We start from the raw sequence: 14,931 nt of genomic DNA on the forward strand, positions 1-14,931 counted from the left end.
GTTGTCAATTAAGATGAAAAGGTAAAGGAAATAATAAGGAATAGACAATTGGTGCTTTACTGTGTAAAAAGGGCACTGAGATGATCAATGGATATGTACATAAAACATTGTGTCTGTAAAAACAAACGAATAACATAACAGAAAATTTAGGCAGTACTTCCTTCCATCATCTATGTGCATAATTAGCTAATATTCATATTCATAAATAAGCTATGGTCTAGAATGGAACTTATAAACAAACGTCGCATAATTCTGGTCAATTTTTGTAAAAATTAGCACCAAATTGCATACAAAGCACATACGTTTGTAACGCACCAACTCAATTAGCTATCACGAACGGGACTTGTACAACAACAAGTAAGTAGGTGGACTAAAATATACTCTTAATATTTCAGTTTGAAGCTTTGAAATGATTAGGAAGTTCACTTGTTTCTGATACTGAATTCGAAATAAAATGACAAGTATGTTTACATCAAGTACGACAATGGTAACAACTGCGTCGAGATACTGAACCTATATCTACAGTTTTGGGCTCAATCAAAGAAAGTTCTGCAAATTCAACTAATTTACAAATTTACGAAATAACTTGACAATGTAATGTAATCTTACATTAAATTACTTTGGCTAACTTTGGCAAGCTGTCGTTCCCCGTTTTTCCAGTTACCTTTACCGATCATGAAGCTTAAAAAAACTAGTAACAACGCTCTGCAGTGATTGGAAAAAGAAAGCGAAAATGTACTCGTCGCGTGTCCAGAGTTCTACGTCTGGCCACCAAACTGATAAAAGGCTTCACGTGTATGTTTAGTGTTCGGTTTATGTTAGGTTAGCAAAAACAGTCGCCGGTTCAGGGAACTGATTTTGGAGTGTACACTCACTTTTTCAACCCCACACAGAAAGTAAATATAGCGCAACCTTCAGTGTAGATTTGATTATTTACCTATAATGTGTTGCCTGAATGTGCCTCGCATTGCACCATTTCATGTTCAAAATTTTATTTTCATATTTGTTTCTGGGGGAGGACCCCAGATCCGTACACGTGATACTGCTTAAACGAGACCAGAGCAACACCCCATCCTATTTAAAACCTGGATCGGCCCCTGGAAGATACTGGTACAAAGTTGTATGAGTGACCACAATGTCGATGAGTTGCCCAAATTCTAGAAGTCAAGTTCCTCTGGCCAATTGCGACTTGGCAGGCGGTTCAAGCACATACTGTATGCTCAATATAGTTTGCGTACGCAAACGAAAATGTTCTTCGCAAAAGTGTGAAGCCCAAGAATCAGAGAATGATAAACAAGAAATTAATTTTGCACTAATGTATCATGTATACATAAGAGAAACTGTAGGTAAGCAAATCACAACGACATTACTCGGTCATATGACTTCCTTGTCCAATAAGATGATGGAATGAACATAAAAGTGTCGTGTGCAAATACTCCACATAAATCATTCGCAGAAGTGTTAAAACAATAACAAAAATCTGAAATGAACTTCATTAGTATAAGATCTGCTAAGAAACAAATAAAACAAAATAAAATTGAAGTGAGAAAGTACAAATTCGAAATTAAGTAATATCCATGAGAGTTAGAAAATGTGGTATGTTTTACAAATCCATTCAAAATACAAGGAACACTCTCCAGAAATTCAAAATGCGGGATATGTTACACGCGATGCAGATCAATCTGTAAAGCTGTAGAAATATTGCTAGGACTCAATTTTCGTCAATTTTATATCAAGACTAACATACTGACTGCAAGCATCCCTGAAACATAACCAAACTAAGAATAGTGTACACCATAAAGACGCAGTCAACTAACTCTTGTACACAATTAACTATCGGCGACCTTCTTTCTGTATCTCAATTAAAATTCGTTTTGCGTTTAACTTTGAGACACCCAATTCCTTGTTTAATATTTCTACGTCTAAATCATAGAGAAGCGCTCCGTCGACCCTTTCCTTTTCAAAATTCTCCGTTACTTCAGATAAGCCGATACTGCAGAGGAACTTTAACACATCTGCAACCGAACCCTCTTTAAGAGAAGTGGTTACGGGTTCAGCCTGAGGTTTCACGTATACGTGGTTTGACTTGATCTGTTTGTTTAACCGGGCGACTTCCTCCTCTAAGGTCGAAATTTTCAGCAAGTGTTGTCTTCTCTCCTTTTGAAGTTCCTGTAAGACAAATCATTTAATGTAGTTGCAAGATCGAGGCATCAGAACAAAGCATTGTTAGGTACCAGAATGTTAAGATTTTGTGTGTGGGGGGAGGGGGAGGGGGGGGGGGCTGAGTTGGGGAAAGTGCATGGTTGAGTTGAGGGGGCAAACATTTTGAAGTGCAAAACTGCACATGTATAAATGCACATCAAGGGCATTTCGATGCCGTCAATGGACATTATACTGATTATTTATGTTCTGTTCGTTACATATACTTGCCTTTGAATATCGAACCTGACGCGAATGAATTTTTAACCATACCTTTCTTGTTTAAAATGAGTGATATGAAACGGACGAAATTATACTCACCGTAATCTTTGTTCTCAATTCCATCAGATCCTGTGTGAATAGAAAACAAGATGTAGGGTGAGATGGATGAGATTTTCGAAAAGATACTTACTTATTCAAATATATATTGGAAAACGATATATATTCCAAAACTTACTGGTTTCGATATTTACGAGTGACGAGCTTACCTGTCTCCCCACAACCTCAGCACCTCGTTCTACCGTGCCTAGAATGAACTCGTAACATTTTAATACTGTGCGCCCTCTTTGTCCAGACCTCTCCTCCGGTCAATATCCATCCCTTCTTTGAAACCACCTCCCCCTTCCCGAAGTGATCCCTATCACACACCAGGGGCAATCTCGCCTACCCTCTTAGGAGATTCTTCCCTCAATTCTTTGGCTTTTGTTCCAACCAAGAGAATGAGATAACCTGTACGTCATGTGCAACATAAAATGTATAATACACATATACACAGCTATACGACTCAGTAAGTTTAAATGAAATCATGTGCTCAATCGCAAATGGTATAATGACTTATTTTAACCATCTCTATGCCAAACATGCCAAACTTTGACTTGTAACAATATTATTTTCTTTTTTTTTCTATGACATTATACCACATATGCCGATGGGGTATCGGTAAGAATGAAAAGCTTACCGTTTTGTCATGTGATGGTGTTTTGTCATGTGAGGGTGTATGGCTGTTCCTTCGTGGTGCTGGAACGGGTGGGTACTGTACACTATTGTACGTGTCGTCACTGTCAATTAGAAAATGAAAAATTTTGTTTCAATTAATTATTAACCTTACTTTAATTTCATAAAAGATGCACAAATTTCCAATCTTCCCCATCTCTTTGCCGCGAATATAGTCAATATAAGACTTGTCAATTAGCCAGTAACAATTTAGTTTAGGGTTGCTTGACAGCATAAGGGGTCAAGAAACTACGCTTGACCCGAGGTTCAGCAAAAAGATATCGTAACAAGAATGCTATGATCGCCGGATGGACAACTAAAAAACTCCCCTCCCAACCTACTTTCTGGAAGCATCGTATGTCATTGCATAGTGAAACGGGAAGAATGGTGACGATGATTTTAACCCCTTTCTATTGATTATCAAGTTAATGGTAAACATGTGTTTACTAACCATACAAAAGTGGAAAGGATCGAGTTCTTTACCTAAATGATGCGGCTCTCCTTTGTGATGTCGCTGGTTTTCTTGATACAGCAGGCTTTTTTTTATCAGGTGGGAGAGGAGTCGGTGGTGCTGTTCCGACTGTTTCCAGTTGCTTCTCTAATGATATTATCCGTCGTGTTTGCTCTGCGATAGTGTCATTTTTAGATTTAACCGATCCTTCAGTTAGTCTTGCTGCTAGCTCATACCCTTTTAATAAAGATACAAATACAAATACTGTCTTAAAAAAAATATGAAAAGATGATGTGTGCCACGCATACATAAATCCATCGGATGATAACATGAAAATGAAAGTAAGTGTAAGCCGATTATATAGACCAGTTAAAAATTAATTAGAAATCCACTTAAAAAAACTAAAATGGTTTCCTTCACTGATAAAGCAATTCAAACCGGAAAAATTCTCTTTATAGAAAATTCAATGAAAAAATAGGCAGCACGCCATTGGCTTTTACCGTTCCCAATAACTTGAGTATATTGTAAATATTAATTTTATCTAAAGCAATAAAAAAGATCCCATGTCATTTGCATAAGAACAAAATGTTATTTGAATTTTGAAAGGTTACAGAGTATAAGAACAATTTTCTAGATCACTTCGGTTTTTATGACCATTTGTGAAAAATTCTATATCACAACGAAGACAGCTAATGAAAATATAATAGTAGGTCTACGAAACGACGTATATACAGGGAAATAATTCATGTAGCCTACATACATCTTAAAATGACCAATCAAATCTTTAGTTAACGTTTTAAACAACTTAGTTTGAAAATTGCACACATTTTGTAGTTTCTTTTTTATGGCGTTCCACCCAATGAGGTATTGGTAAGAATGAACAACTTACACTTTGTATGCTACAAAATATGTTTACCCTCCAACAGATCGTTATAAACTCGTACACTTAAAGAAAGGCATTCTTCAGATATGATATATACTTGAAAGAAGAATCAAAGACACATAACAAAGGTTTTCGGATAGAAACACTGAAGGACTAACCTTCTTTACTATTCATCCATTCACGCAGGACATCTAGTAGCGGCTGCGGTATGCCGGTTAGATTGGGAGGGAGCGGTGTCCGGTCAACTTCACATAACCCCAGAGTCCAATTAACTAATGGGTATAATTGTGACACGCTGTCCGCCAGAATAGGACTTTGATCAACTCTTATCCTCTGTCTTGCGAACTCTCTGAAGAACAGAAACACAAAGAAGAACGCCAATTTCGTAAAGTGTATACGTGTTGTATGGACAGCCTGCGAAATGTCTGTCACTCTGTACTTATCTCATCTTCATGTACAGTTTAATTGTCAAACATCGTTTCGTCTTATGGTGTACATAAATTATGTCTATTATATAAAACCCGTTTTTCGACAAGGATATATTAAACTGCACAAAACCTTGCTTTTAGTGTTCCCTGATGTTTTTTTACTGAGCAATCTAGTCTGTTAACAGCTGAACTGTAATACATTTTGTATTAGTACCGTATTTAAGTGAAGCTATACATAATACCATACAATAATGCTAGGTTAAAACGTGTGTACTGTAGAATGATACGATAATACAACCAAGTTGAAATCATGTAACAACATAATACAGCGATACCATGCTAATAAACGTCAGCATGCAGAAACATACTGATACCGTTACGTTTTAGAACGCTAGCTTCTCAAAAACTAACAAGTGTATATTTTTTGGTAGATCGCATAAATATTGATCTCTTTTCTTTTAAAGACAGAACTGGCGAGTCCATTTTATTGACAAAAGAACGTCTACCACATAATTTTCTTATCGGTGAGAGGAAGTCGGATTAGTAAAGTATATGGGTGATTATTAGTCTTGTCCTAAGTTGGTCCCTTGGATTCGCCACCTTTTTCATTTTCCAGTCACAAATAAAATGTGCTTACCAATGGAAGGTCATATTTCTTCATTATTTCTGAGAGATGGAGCGGCTGCTTGGATATCATCGTGGTATACGAAGATGTGGTCATTTTCTCAGAAAAAGCAAACTGTTTTCTTGTTATTGTACTTTTTCCAACAAGGACCTAACAGAAAAAGAGATAAAAATCAGCCCTTCAAAACATTTCTTGGGCATGTATCCCACGGTAGACCAATACTTACAAGGTGAGTTGCTCTGCATTGCAACTACGCCCCTCCACCCCTTCCCCCCCCCCAACACTGTATGATATTTATATATATATATATATTGAGTTGGAATATCCAGAACAGTGAAAAAACGTCCCACCTCCACCGGGATTCGACCCCGGGTCTCCCGCTTTATATGCAGACACCCTAACCAACAAGGCTATGAACGCTAAATGTATGTCCAGAGGTTCGAAACCAGTGAGGAAGGTCGTAATTCCACTGTAGGTGTTTGCCACCTGTATCGAACAATGCTAATTCTGTTTTGGTAACAAACACATTTTGCCTCATTTTAGAGATCAAATCAAGACGCTAACCAACTCGAATTCATCTGTGAATCCAATAGCCGGATCTCGAAAGAGATACTTTGGTCAATTTATCATAAATGAAATGGAAATAAACGACCAAAGAAGATGAATATACATATATATTTCAATATGAGTTGGAAAATTCAGAACAGTGAAAACAGGATGGATGTGGCATTGTTAACCAGTTAACGTTAACCAGGGTCCATGAATACACCATACTCCCTGCCCACTCAACCCAATAACTATCAACCTAAATTATATGTAACAACATGTCATTTTGTTTTGATCCTAACTATTTAAAAGGTATATAGCTGTGCAGATGCAGTAAACACTTATCAGTCAAGAAAGCATGTTGTGAATAATCTTACCTTTAGTTGCCCGCGACGTTCGATGTGACTGACGTCAATAATTTCTCCCGCCTCTTGGGATTCGTCTGGATGACCCGAAGACACTGCAGCGAGAATCCGTAAACGTTTTGGAAGAGGCTTTGATTGAATGACTTCAGCTGTACCTTGAAACACTTTGTCATCGTGATGAGGTTCTGTAAATTAATGAAATTACAAATGATTTATCACTGATGATTCAAACACATTATAACATATGTAATCTGCATGTGGGCGATCATGGGCATAATTTGCTACCTGGTCAGTGACCCCACCAGCGGCGTTGTGGACTTGGAACAAGGGGGAATAAGAGAGAAAATTTGACATTGATTTGTCTGCTTCATTGATGGTAAGACAGATATGTACCAAATAAAGATTCGGTTTGGGCTGTATTACTTTCTCTGAAAGATATAGTGAAGGACACAGTCCAGTATTTTACAGAAAGACAAAGATTACTAGATTACTGTAGATGCCAAAATTCATGATCAAAAATCCAAATATTTGGACCTGTTGCAAAAGTGTCTACATACTGTAAGGTTTGAGGCTAAGCACAACCTTTTTAAAAGAGTTGTTAGGAATATGAGCAACTTTACTGGTAATTACTTTAATGATTTTAATTACTATGTATTGTCAACTCGACACCAATTGATGCAAGCAACTCCTCATTATTTTTTGTCCAGCTGTTGTGGTTGAAAATGTGACTGGTTTAAATGTTTCGTTTCTTTCAGAAAGAAATGTTAAGGCAATACCAAGTGAAATTATGTCTTCATATACGGTTTCAGTCACATATACCATCACGTTTGATGGGACGGATTATCATAAAAATATCAATATCATAAAAATATCAAAATTTTTGTTGTTGTGATTGGCAGTGATAGTACGGTCATTCTGTACTAGCAGATATACCAGCCATTATAGTTGATGGGCACAATGTATGGCTTGTAGTAAAGTTGCATAGCACTGTTTATATATCAAAGCCACATTGGAGCATATAACGTGACAGAGACAGAAAACTATCAAGTTATTTGTCCAGGTAATCTTAAAGATAACTACACTCTGCCTTCTTACACTATCAGTATCAGCGATGCTAAGGTGGTTGTGTTGAGACACTGTATTTGTACAAGAAGAACGGTAGGTGTTACCCTAATTTATGAGTTGTCTGTGATCATAAAAGAGAGCCTGACGTAAAAGTTTAAAAATGCAGTAGATGACATGTAAATGCAAATTTTCTAACCATGGAAGTAGCCAAGAGTAGATATGCTGTAGATCAGCTGTCCTTGGGCAGTATTAATGCAGTGCATTTGGCGTACTGTAGATGAATGGGCTGTTACATTTATTGCTAAAATATAACCATGTTGTCCAGCACTGTAATTCTATGGGGAGTTTAGGAAAAATATATAGCCAGCCCTCACTTATATTGTTATTTTTCCTCCAATGCAGATAGTTGCTCATAAATTGATACAATGTACAAAGTGAGAATATAACCAAAGGACATTCTGAAGGTGTCCCTTGAGCAACGTCCAGAGTCTGTTGAAAACCTTGTTGAATACTTTGAAAGAAAAGTTAAGCCTCGAAGGCAGTTTCACTTTGCAATATGCTGATCCAGACTTTGATGGTGAAAATGGTGAATCTGACAAATGCAAATACGATTGACCAGAGACAAGTGCATCATACCAATTGATGTACACTGAAATCGCTTATGATCAGTGCTATCAGAGTAGTACACCCTCACTGCAATCTGTCAGTTCAGGCCATACTGAGACAAAGGTCTTGGACAGACGTTTTTGAGTTACCTAAAGTATGACTAGGGCTTGAACTAAACAATATTATGTGCAAAACTAGCTTACAGGCTTGTACAGTTAGCCACTCTTTGCTAAATCAACTCTTTGCATAGAAAACTTGATTATTATAACCAGTGTAATTTGAATTAATCCGTCTGGATTTACACAAACTCAGTTCTAAAATGTGTTTGCTTCAAGTTCGCTTTGGGTTGACCATGTGATAACTTCATCTGCTATTATGTCGAGAACCTCATGTAGATATGAACTGAACGCAACTTTCCCTTTGCATAATGCTTATATTAAGTTCCTTTTTAACATATCAAAAGCGATATTTTAGCTTATACCCTTTTATTAAAAGAGTTTTGTTTGTCTTAATGTTAGGAGAGAAGGTTGTCTGAGTTCTCAAACGTTTCCTTTGTTTTAGTGGAAAAACACTTAACTTCTTCAGTAACAAGCCATTAATATATATCCTTGAGAGAAAGGACCCCCTTTCGTTTTCGTAGCATTGTAAAGAAATAGTTCGCTGAACCTTGATGTTTGGTTTGGATTCAGTTTTCCATTCTGATATTAAGCAACAACAAGAGCAGTTTATTTGAACCATCGTAAGTACAAACTGTGTCATAGACACATTTTTCTTTTTTTAATGTTTCCACCAACAAAATTATTTGGTACATTTTATGTATTTGATGGTTTCCATGTCCTTGTTAAAGTACATTGTCATTGGTTCAAAAGTTAGAAAATAAAGTTGTGTTGTTAACGGAGCAATATCTAGTTGTCTTTGATTAAATTGGTCTACTAAAATCTGTTGATATAACTCAAAAGTGTTGAGGTAACCCGCAGCCTAGAATATGCTAAGTAGAATCAACTTAAATATTCCAAGTTAACTCTAAAATTAATTGGTATTGGGGTGAACCTAAATTAGTCTTGTTAGTTTAAAGAGGAAAAGACGTGCTTTATCACCTCTAAACTTTTAGTAACCATAACTTGTCCAGCTTTTTCTCAAGAAAAAAAAATGATAAAGATTGAGTTTGACTTTGGTGATATCTGTTGCCATTATAACTTATGAGCAAACCAGTACTGTCAAATCTTACTTGAGGTGTGTCAGGGTTAGTGGAGTGAACTTTAAACGTTAAGTAATTTGGCAGCGGGTTATCTCGACGTTTTCAAGTTATCTTGACATGTTGCGTTTGACAGTGCATGACTGACTGTATGATAATGTGTTGTTATATTGTTCCCGTTGTTTGTTGACCTTTGTTAATCTTTTATTGTCGAATCTAATATATGCACATATATACTAGATGCGTATTTGCTGGAGACTGCACAACAAATGAACTTAAGTATACTCTGTGTTAATCTGTACTTGGTATTAGATAAGGTTTACCGTAATGTATTCCGAGGGGGAATCTTGTATAATTTCTTCCCCAATCACCATTCCCAATCACAAACTCTTTTGTGATTTGATGACGATTCACATTATATGAATAGTATGGCCTTGCAGGGAGGTGTTAGAGGTGTGATAGAGATAACTGTCAAAAGAAACTTTCCAAACAGCTAAGAAAAATATGATTTCATTTTTGAGATGTCACAGATTTAATGTTCGTTCACGCAAGACTGAATAATTGATCAAGTCAAATATGACATCTTCGAGGCAAATGTGGTTCAACTTTTTTTTTTTTAATTTATTTATTTATTACACCTCCCTGGGCATACACACTTCTCATAGTAGTTGAAACCTACAATGTTGAATATATCTTACTCATCTAGTCTTTATTTGACCCACTATCTTCCATCCATCCCCCATCCCCATGAAACTTCAGCCAGTTAGTCTGCAACTCCCTTTATCACAAAGATGTTAATGATAAGTTGACACTATGTGCATGAGAGTCATTCCCATTCATCATCGTACTGGAGATAGACCCCAAGATTTTGGTTGTTGCTTTTATGTATATCTCTGATATGGAAATGAACGTTTTGTAGGCAAACCTTCCGAGTGGGGAAAATAATATACTGGGTGGGCATTTTCCCACCCAGTTAGTGTGTTATTTATACTTCCCAGGAGACAATGTCTCACTGATTGAATCCATTAACGCCAAGGAAAACGTAAGCCAATTTGGTGCACTGTCCGTCGTGTACTGTAAATTACCTTCCCACTAAAACCCTATCCCTAATACCCCATAACATATCCCTTACACCCCGTAACACACCCGTAACACCCCATAACGCATCCCTAATAATACATCCATTACAGCCCCTGCATGCATCAGAAGAAACGTGCGGCTATGAAATTAACTTGAACATTACCTCTTGGCAATACATCATACAGTTGTCGTGCATAGAGCGGTAGAACAATTTCCTTCCCATCTTTATCTGTAGCGAAGACCTTCTTCGGTCTAATGATGAAATGTAACGTGAGTGTCCTTCCTCTCCTTACTACTTTGGTATCTCTCCTTTCGTCTAGTGTTAACTCTTCTTTAAGTCTAACGAAGAAAGGAAGTTGCCGCTTGGACAACACCTCAGTTAATGGAGTATGGTAGACAGCGTTAAGTTCTTCCCCCGTTGGGACGAACTTTAAATCAACTTTCCTGACTTTCATCTGGCCAATCAGACGTGTATCTCTATGCTGCAAGATTTCGCTGTAGTACTCCGGTTCCGTGGAGCGAGTAGTGTCCCTACGCCGCGACATTCTGTCGAATGAAAACCACACTTTGATGATAAATCAAGATATTTATCGACTGCAGTCGTTAAACGCATCCACATTTGTACATCTATATCACAATGTTAACTGTTGTCTCAATATTGGTGTATAGCGTATAGTTCCGTCTTATGGCAAGATTTCCCATTATGTTTCGGCGCGATACTCAAAACAACCTTTATACATATATACATACACACAACACTCAATATATACGTGATTACAAACCAAATCAACATGTTATGGCAACGTTTGCAAAATACATAACTCTATATACGTTCACGATATGATTACTACTGGGGAAACCTGTCTTTGGCATGTAATTATAATGGCATTGCATATACATACAAAACTAAGAAAGTTTTTACCATTCACACACACACACATACATAGATGGATATTTTCAAATAGGTCGTGGCTGCACACAGCGTCCCAAATTACGGCCCAATAGGCCCTAAAGATGTGGGACGATTGGTCAGATACCTTGATGAGGTCCAGGACCTTCTGGTCGAACCAGTTTATCAAGGTTCGGTCCTTTGAGGACCCAGAAATTGTAAGTTCAATAGCGTTTTTTACAAAAATGGCTAGGCTAGGCCTAACGTTATGCCAACGTTAGGCTGTATTTGTAGAAAGTAAACAAAAGTAAACAACATTTGTACTAAGTTAAATCAGTCATAACTCTGTCAATCCTCAACAGATTTCAGAAAATAAGGTATCATCTGAAAGAGCAGCCCCAGAAGAACCTTTATCATACAATTTGAAGTCAATTTTGAAGTCCGTAGTGATTTTATTGTATTTTGGTGTTTTCCAATTAAAATTAAATTGCGACCTAATTTGCATATTATAATTTGCATATATTTGGAATTTTTTATAAAATTATCAATTCCAAATATTGTTCCCTATTGATCTAAATCAACTTCCTAATAGAGAAGTTGTCCCTAACCTTTATAGCCAGCCCTAACAAGATAAGTGCCCCCAGACCCTAATTGTTTTCCCATCCCCAATGCAGTAAAGGGTTAAGCAAGTTATCAGTTACTGTCATCGTTTGTTCTGCATGCCTTTATATGAAAGAGCATAATTTAAAGTACTAATGGTGTGAAAATAGGGAGGATCGAAGGTGATATAAACCATTTTATAAAATCTTTGATTAAATGTTGATATTACTCCGAGCGAGCAGATGGAAGGGTGGGGGTTCAGTGTGCTAAACTTGCTCCTCTTCTAGCTCAAAATTTAAACGGTCATGATGTGGAAGTTTGCAAATGCCATGATAGGCCAAGATCTCAGTTATCATGTGGTGGGTAGGATATACCAGCTGAAATGGTTTGGCAATGTATGCTTTATTCATGTACCCCTCTTGTAGTTGTTTATTTATTTGATTTAGAAAGAAAGTAAATTGCACGATCCTTGGCTAATCTGCTGCATCAAGGTACGCACTGCCAGTCCAAGTACATATACAGCGCCAACAGAGCGCCGGTTGGAATAACCGGTTGCAAGAATTTCAACCAGTATTTACTTCCCATGCGGTTTACCGTGCTCAAATTTGGTTAAGACTTTCACATCCAGTGTGTAAATTTTAACCAGTTACATTGTTTAATATGTTTTAAAATTTCAACCCGTAGTAAATCAAACGACCCCCGACTTATAGCCTACCAATACATTACAGGACCTTGTACTCTCACTACGAGGAATCTATGTACATATCATAAGTACGTGGTTCAATGTGTGATTTCTGTGGTAATCGACTTACTCCTGGCCTTACAGCGATTGTTTTACTTTGGGGATACCCAGTTTCTGTTAATTGAATCAAGTTAACGATCCAACAAAGCTAAATAAATCAATTTTCAATGAGTTTTCTTGTCGGAGGGAGGCTTCGAAAACAGTATTTCCCAATCACTGAAAATACAAAGAATGTCACTGCAGGACACGGTCAGTGACCTACTGTTTCAAAATAATTGGTATAGAAAGGTAGCAGTTGGTGAAGGCGATACAATCATCATATATCATAGGCTTACGTAGCCTAGCCTATCGTTCTCATACTTAACTAAAGACATAACGTTAGGCTTAGTAGTTGTGTAGTACTATGATGGTCAACACACTGATGTGATAAAAAGGCTTAAAAATGAGTAGCTTTTTGTTAATTAATATGAACACGAAAGGGAAATAATTAGGAATAGACAATTGGTGCTTGACTGTGTAAAAATGGCACTGAGATGATCAATTGATATGTACATAAAACATTGTGTCTGTAAAAACAAACGAATAACATAACAGAAAATGTAGGCAGTACTTCCTTCCATCATCTATGTGCAAAATTAGCTAATGTGTATTCATAAATAAGACTAGAATGAAGGAAGGACTTCCGTAGACTTTTAAATAAAAGCTATGATCTAGAATGGAACTTATAAACAAACGTCGCATAATTCTGGTCAATTTTAGTAAAACTTAGTACCAAATTGGCATACAAAGAGCATACGTTAGTAACGCACCAGCTACCGGTATCAGCTACCACGAACGGGACTAGTACAACACCAAGTAAGTAGGTGGACTAAAATAAACTCTTAATATTTCAGTTTGATCCTTTGATAAGATTAAGAATTTTACTTGTTTCTGATATTGAATTCGAAATACATGACAAGTATGTTTACATCAAGTACGACAATGGTAACAACTGGGTCGAGATAATGAACCTACCTACAGTATTGGGCTCAATCAAAGAAAGTACTGCAAATTCAACTTATTTACAAATTTACGAAATAACTTGACAATGTACTGTAATCTTACATTAAATTACTTTGGCTAACTTTGGCAAGCTGTCGTTCCCCGTTTTCCAGTTACCTTTACCGATCATCATAGCTTAACAAAACTAGTAACAACGCTCTGCAGTGATTGGAAAAAGAAAGCGAAAATGTACTCGTCGCGTGTCCAGAGTTCCACGTCTGGCCACCAAACAGAAAAAAAAAAGGCTTCACATGTATGTTTAGTGTTCGGTTTATGTTAGGTTAGCAAAAACAGTCGCCGGTTCAGGGAACTGATTTTGGAGTGTACACTCACTTTTTCAACCCCACACAGAAAGTAAAAATAGCGCAACCTTCAGTGTAGATTTGATTATTTACCTATAATGTGTTGCCTGAATGTGCCTCGCAATGCACCATTTCATGTTCAAAATTTTATTTTTATATTTGTTTCTGGGGGAAAACCCCAAATCCGTACACGTGATACTGCTTAAACGAGACCAGAGCAACACCCCATTCTATTTAAAACCTGGATCGGCCCCTGGAAGATACTGGTACAAAGTTGTTTGAGTGACCACAATGCCAAATTCTAGAAGCCAAGTTCCTCTGGCCAATTGCGACTTGGCATGCGTTTCAAGCACATACTTTATGCTCAATATAGTTTGCGTACGCAAACGAAAATATTCTTCGCAAAAGTGTGAAGCCCAAGAATCCAATCAGAGAACGATAAACAAGAAATTAATTGTGCACTAATGTATCATGTATACATAAGAGAACTGTAGGTAAGCAAATCACAACGACATTACTCGGTCATATGACTTCCTTGTCCAATAAGATGATGGAATGAACATAGAAGTGTCGTGTGCAAATACTCCACATAATATGTAATAAAAGTGTCGTGTGCAAATACTCCACATAAATCATTTGCAGAAGTGTAAAACCAATAAAAAACATCTGAAATGAACTTCATTAGTATAAGATCTGCTAAGAAACAAATAAAACAAACTAAAATTGAAGTGAGAAAGTACAAATTCGAAATAAAGTAATATCCATGAGAGATAGAAAATGTGGTACGTTTTACAAATCCATTCAAAATTCAAAGAAAACACTCTCCAGAAATTCAAAATGCGGGATATGTTACACGCGATGCAGATCAATCTGTACAGCTGTAGAAATATTGATAGGACTCAATATTCGTTTCGTTTGTGA

The 14,931-nt window shown here is 36.9% G+C and overlaps 1 protein-coding gene across 2 annotated transcripts; it reads right to left on the reverse strand.

Moving 5' to 3' along the window:
• Positions 1 to 88: 88 nt before the first annotated feature.
• LOC139961112 (uncharacterized) lies at positions 89 to 13,028 on the reverse strand. 2 transcript variants are annotated; one of them, XM_071960012.1, is made up of 8 exons: positions 10,600 to 13,028; positions 6,503 to 6,675; positions 5,592 to 5,729; positions 4,685 to 4,875; positions 3,676 to 3,880; positions 3,158 to 3,257; positions 2,521 to 2,550; positions 89 to 2,169 (listed from the first exon to the last, which is right to left on the reverse strand). In XM_071960012.1, exons 4-8 carry the CDS (start codon positions 4,698 to 4,700, stop codon positions 1,834 to 1,836), a joined length of 687 nt encoding a protein of 228 aa, XP_071816113.1. In that variant the 5' UTR covers positions 4,701 to 4,875; positions 5,592 to 5,729; positions 6,503 to 6,675; positions 10,600 to 13,028; the 3' UTR covers positions 89 to 1,833. The 2 variants fall into 2 exon arrangements, with proteins under 2 accessions (XP_071816113.1, XP_071816112.1); XM_071960011.1 differs by lacking the exons at positions 89 to 2,169; positions 2,521 to 2,550; positions 3,158 to 3,257; positions 3,676 to 3,880 and having other exon boundaries at positions 4,697 to 4,875.
• Between the last annotated feature and the right edge of the window lie 1,903 nt (positions 13,029 to 14,931).

Source organism: Apostichopus japonicus, chromosome 20 (genome assembly GCF_037975245.1).
Source record: "Apostichopus japonicus isolate 1M-3 chromosome 20, ASM3797524v1, whole genome shotgun sequence".
Classification (NCBI taxonomy): domain Eukaryota; kingdom Metazoa; phylum Echinodermata; class Holothuroidea; order Aspidochirotida; family Stichopodidae; genus Apostichopus; species Apostichopus japonicus.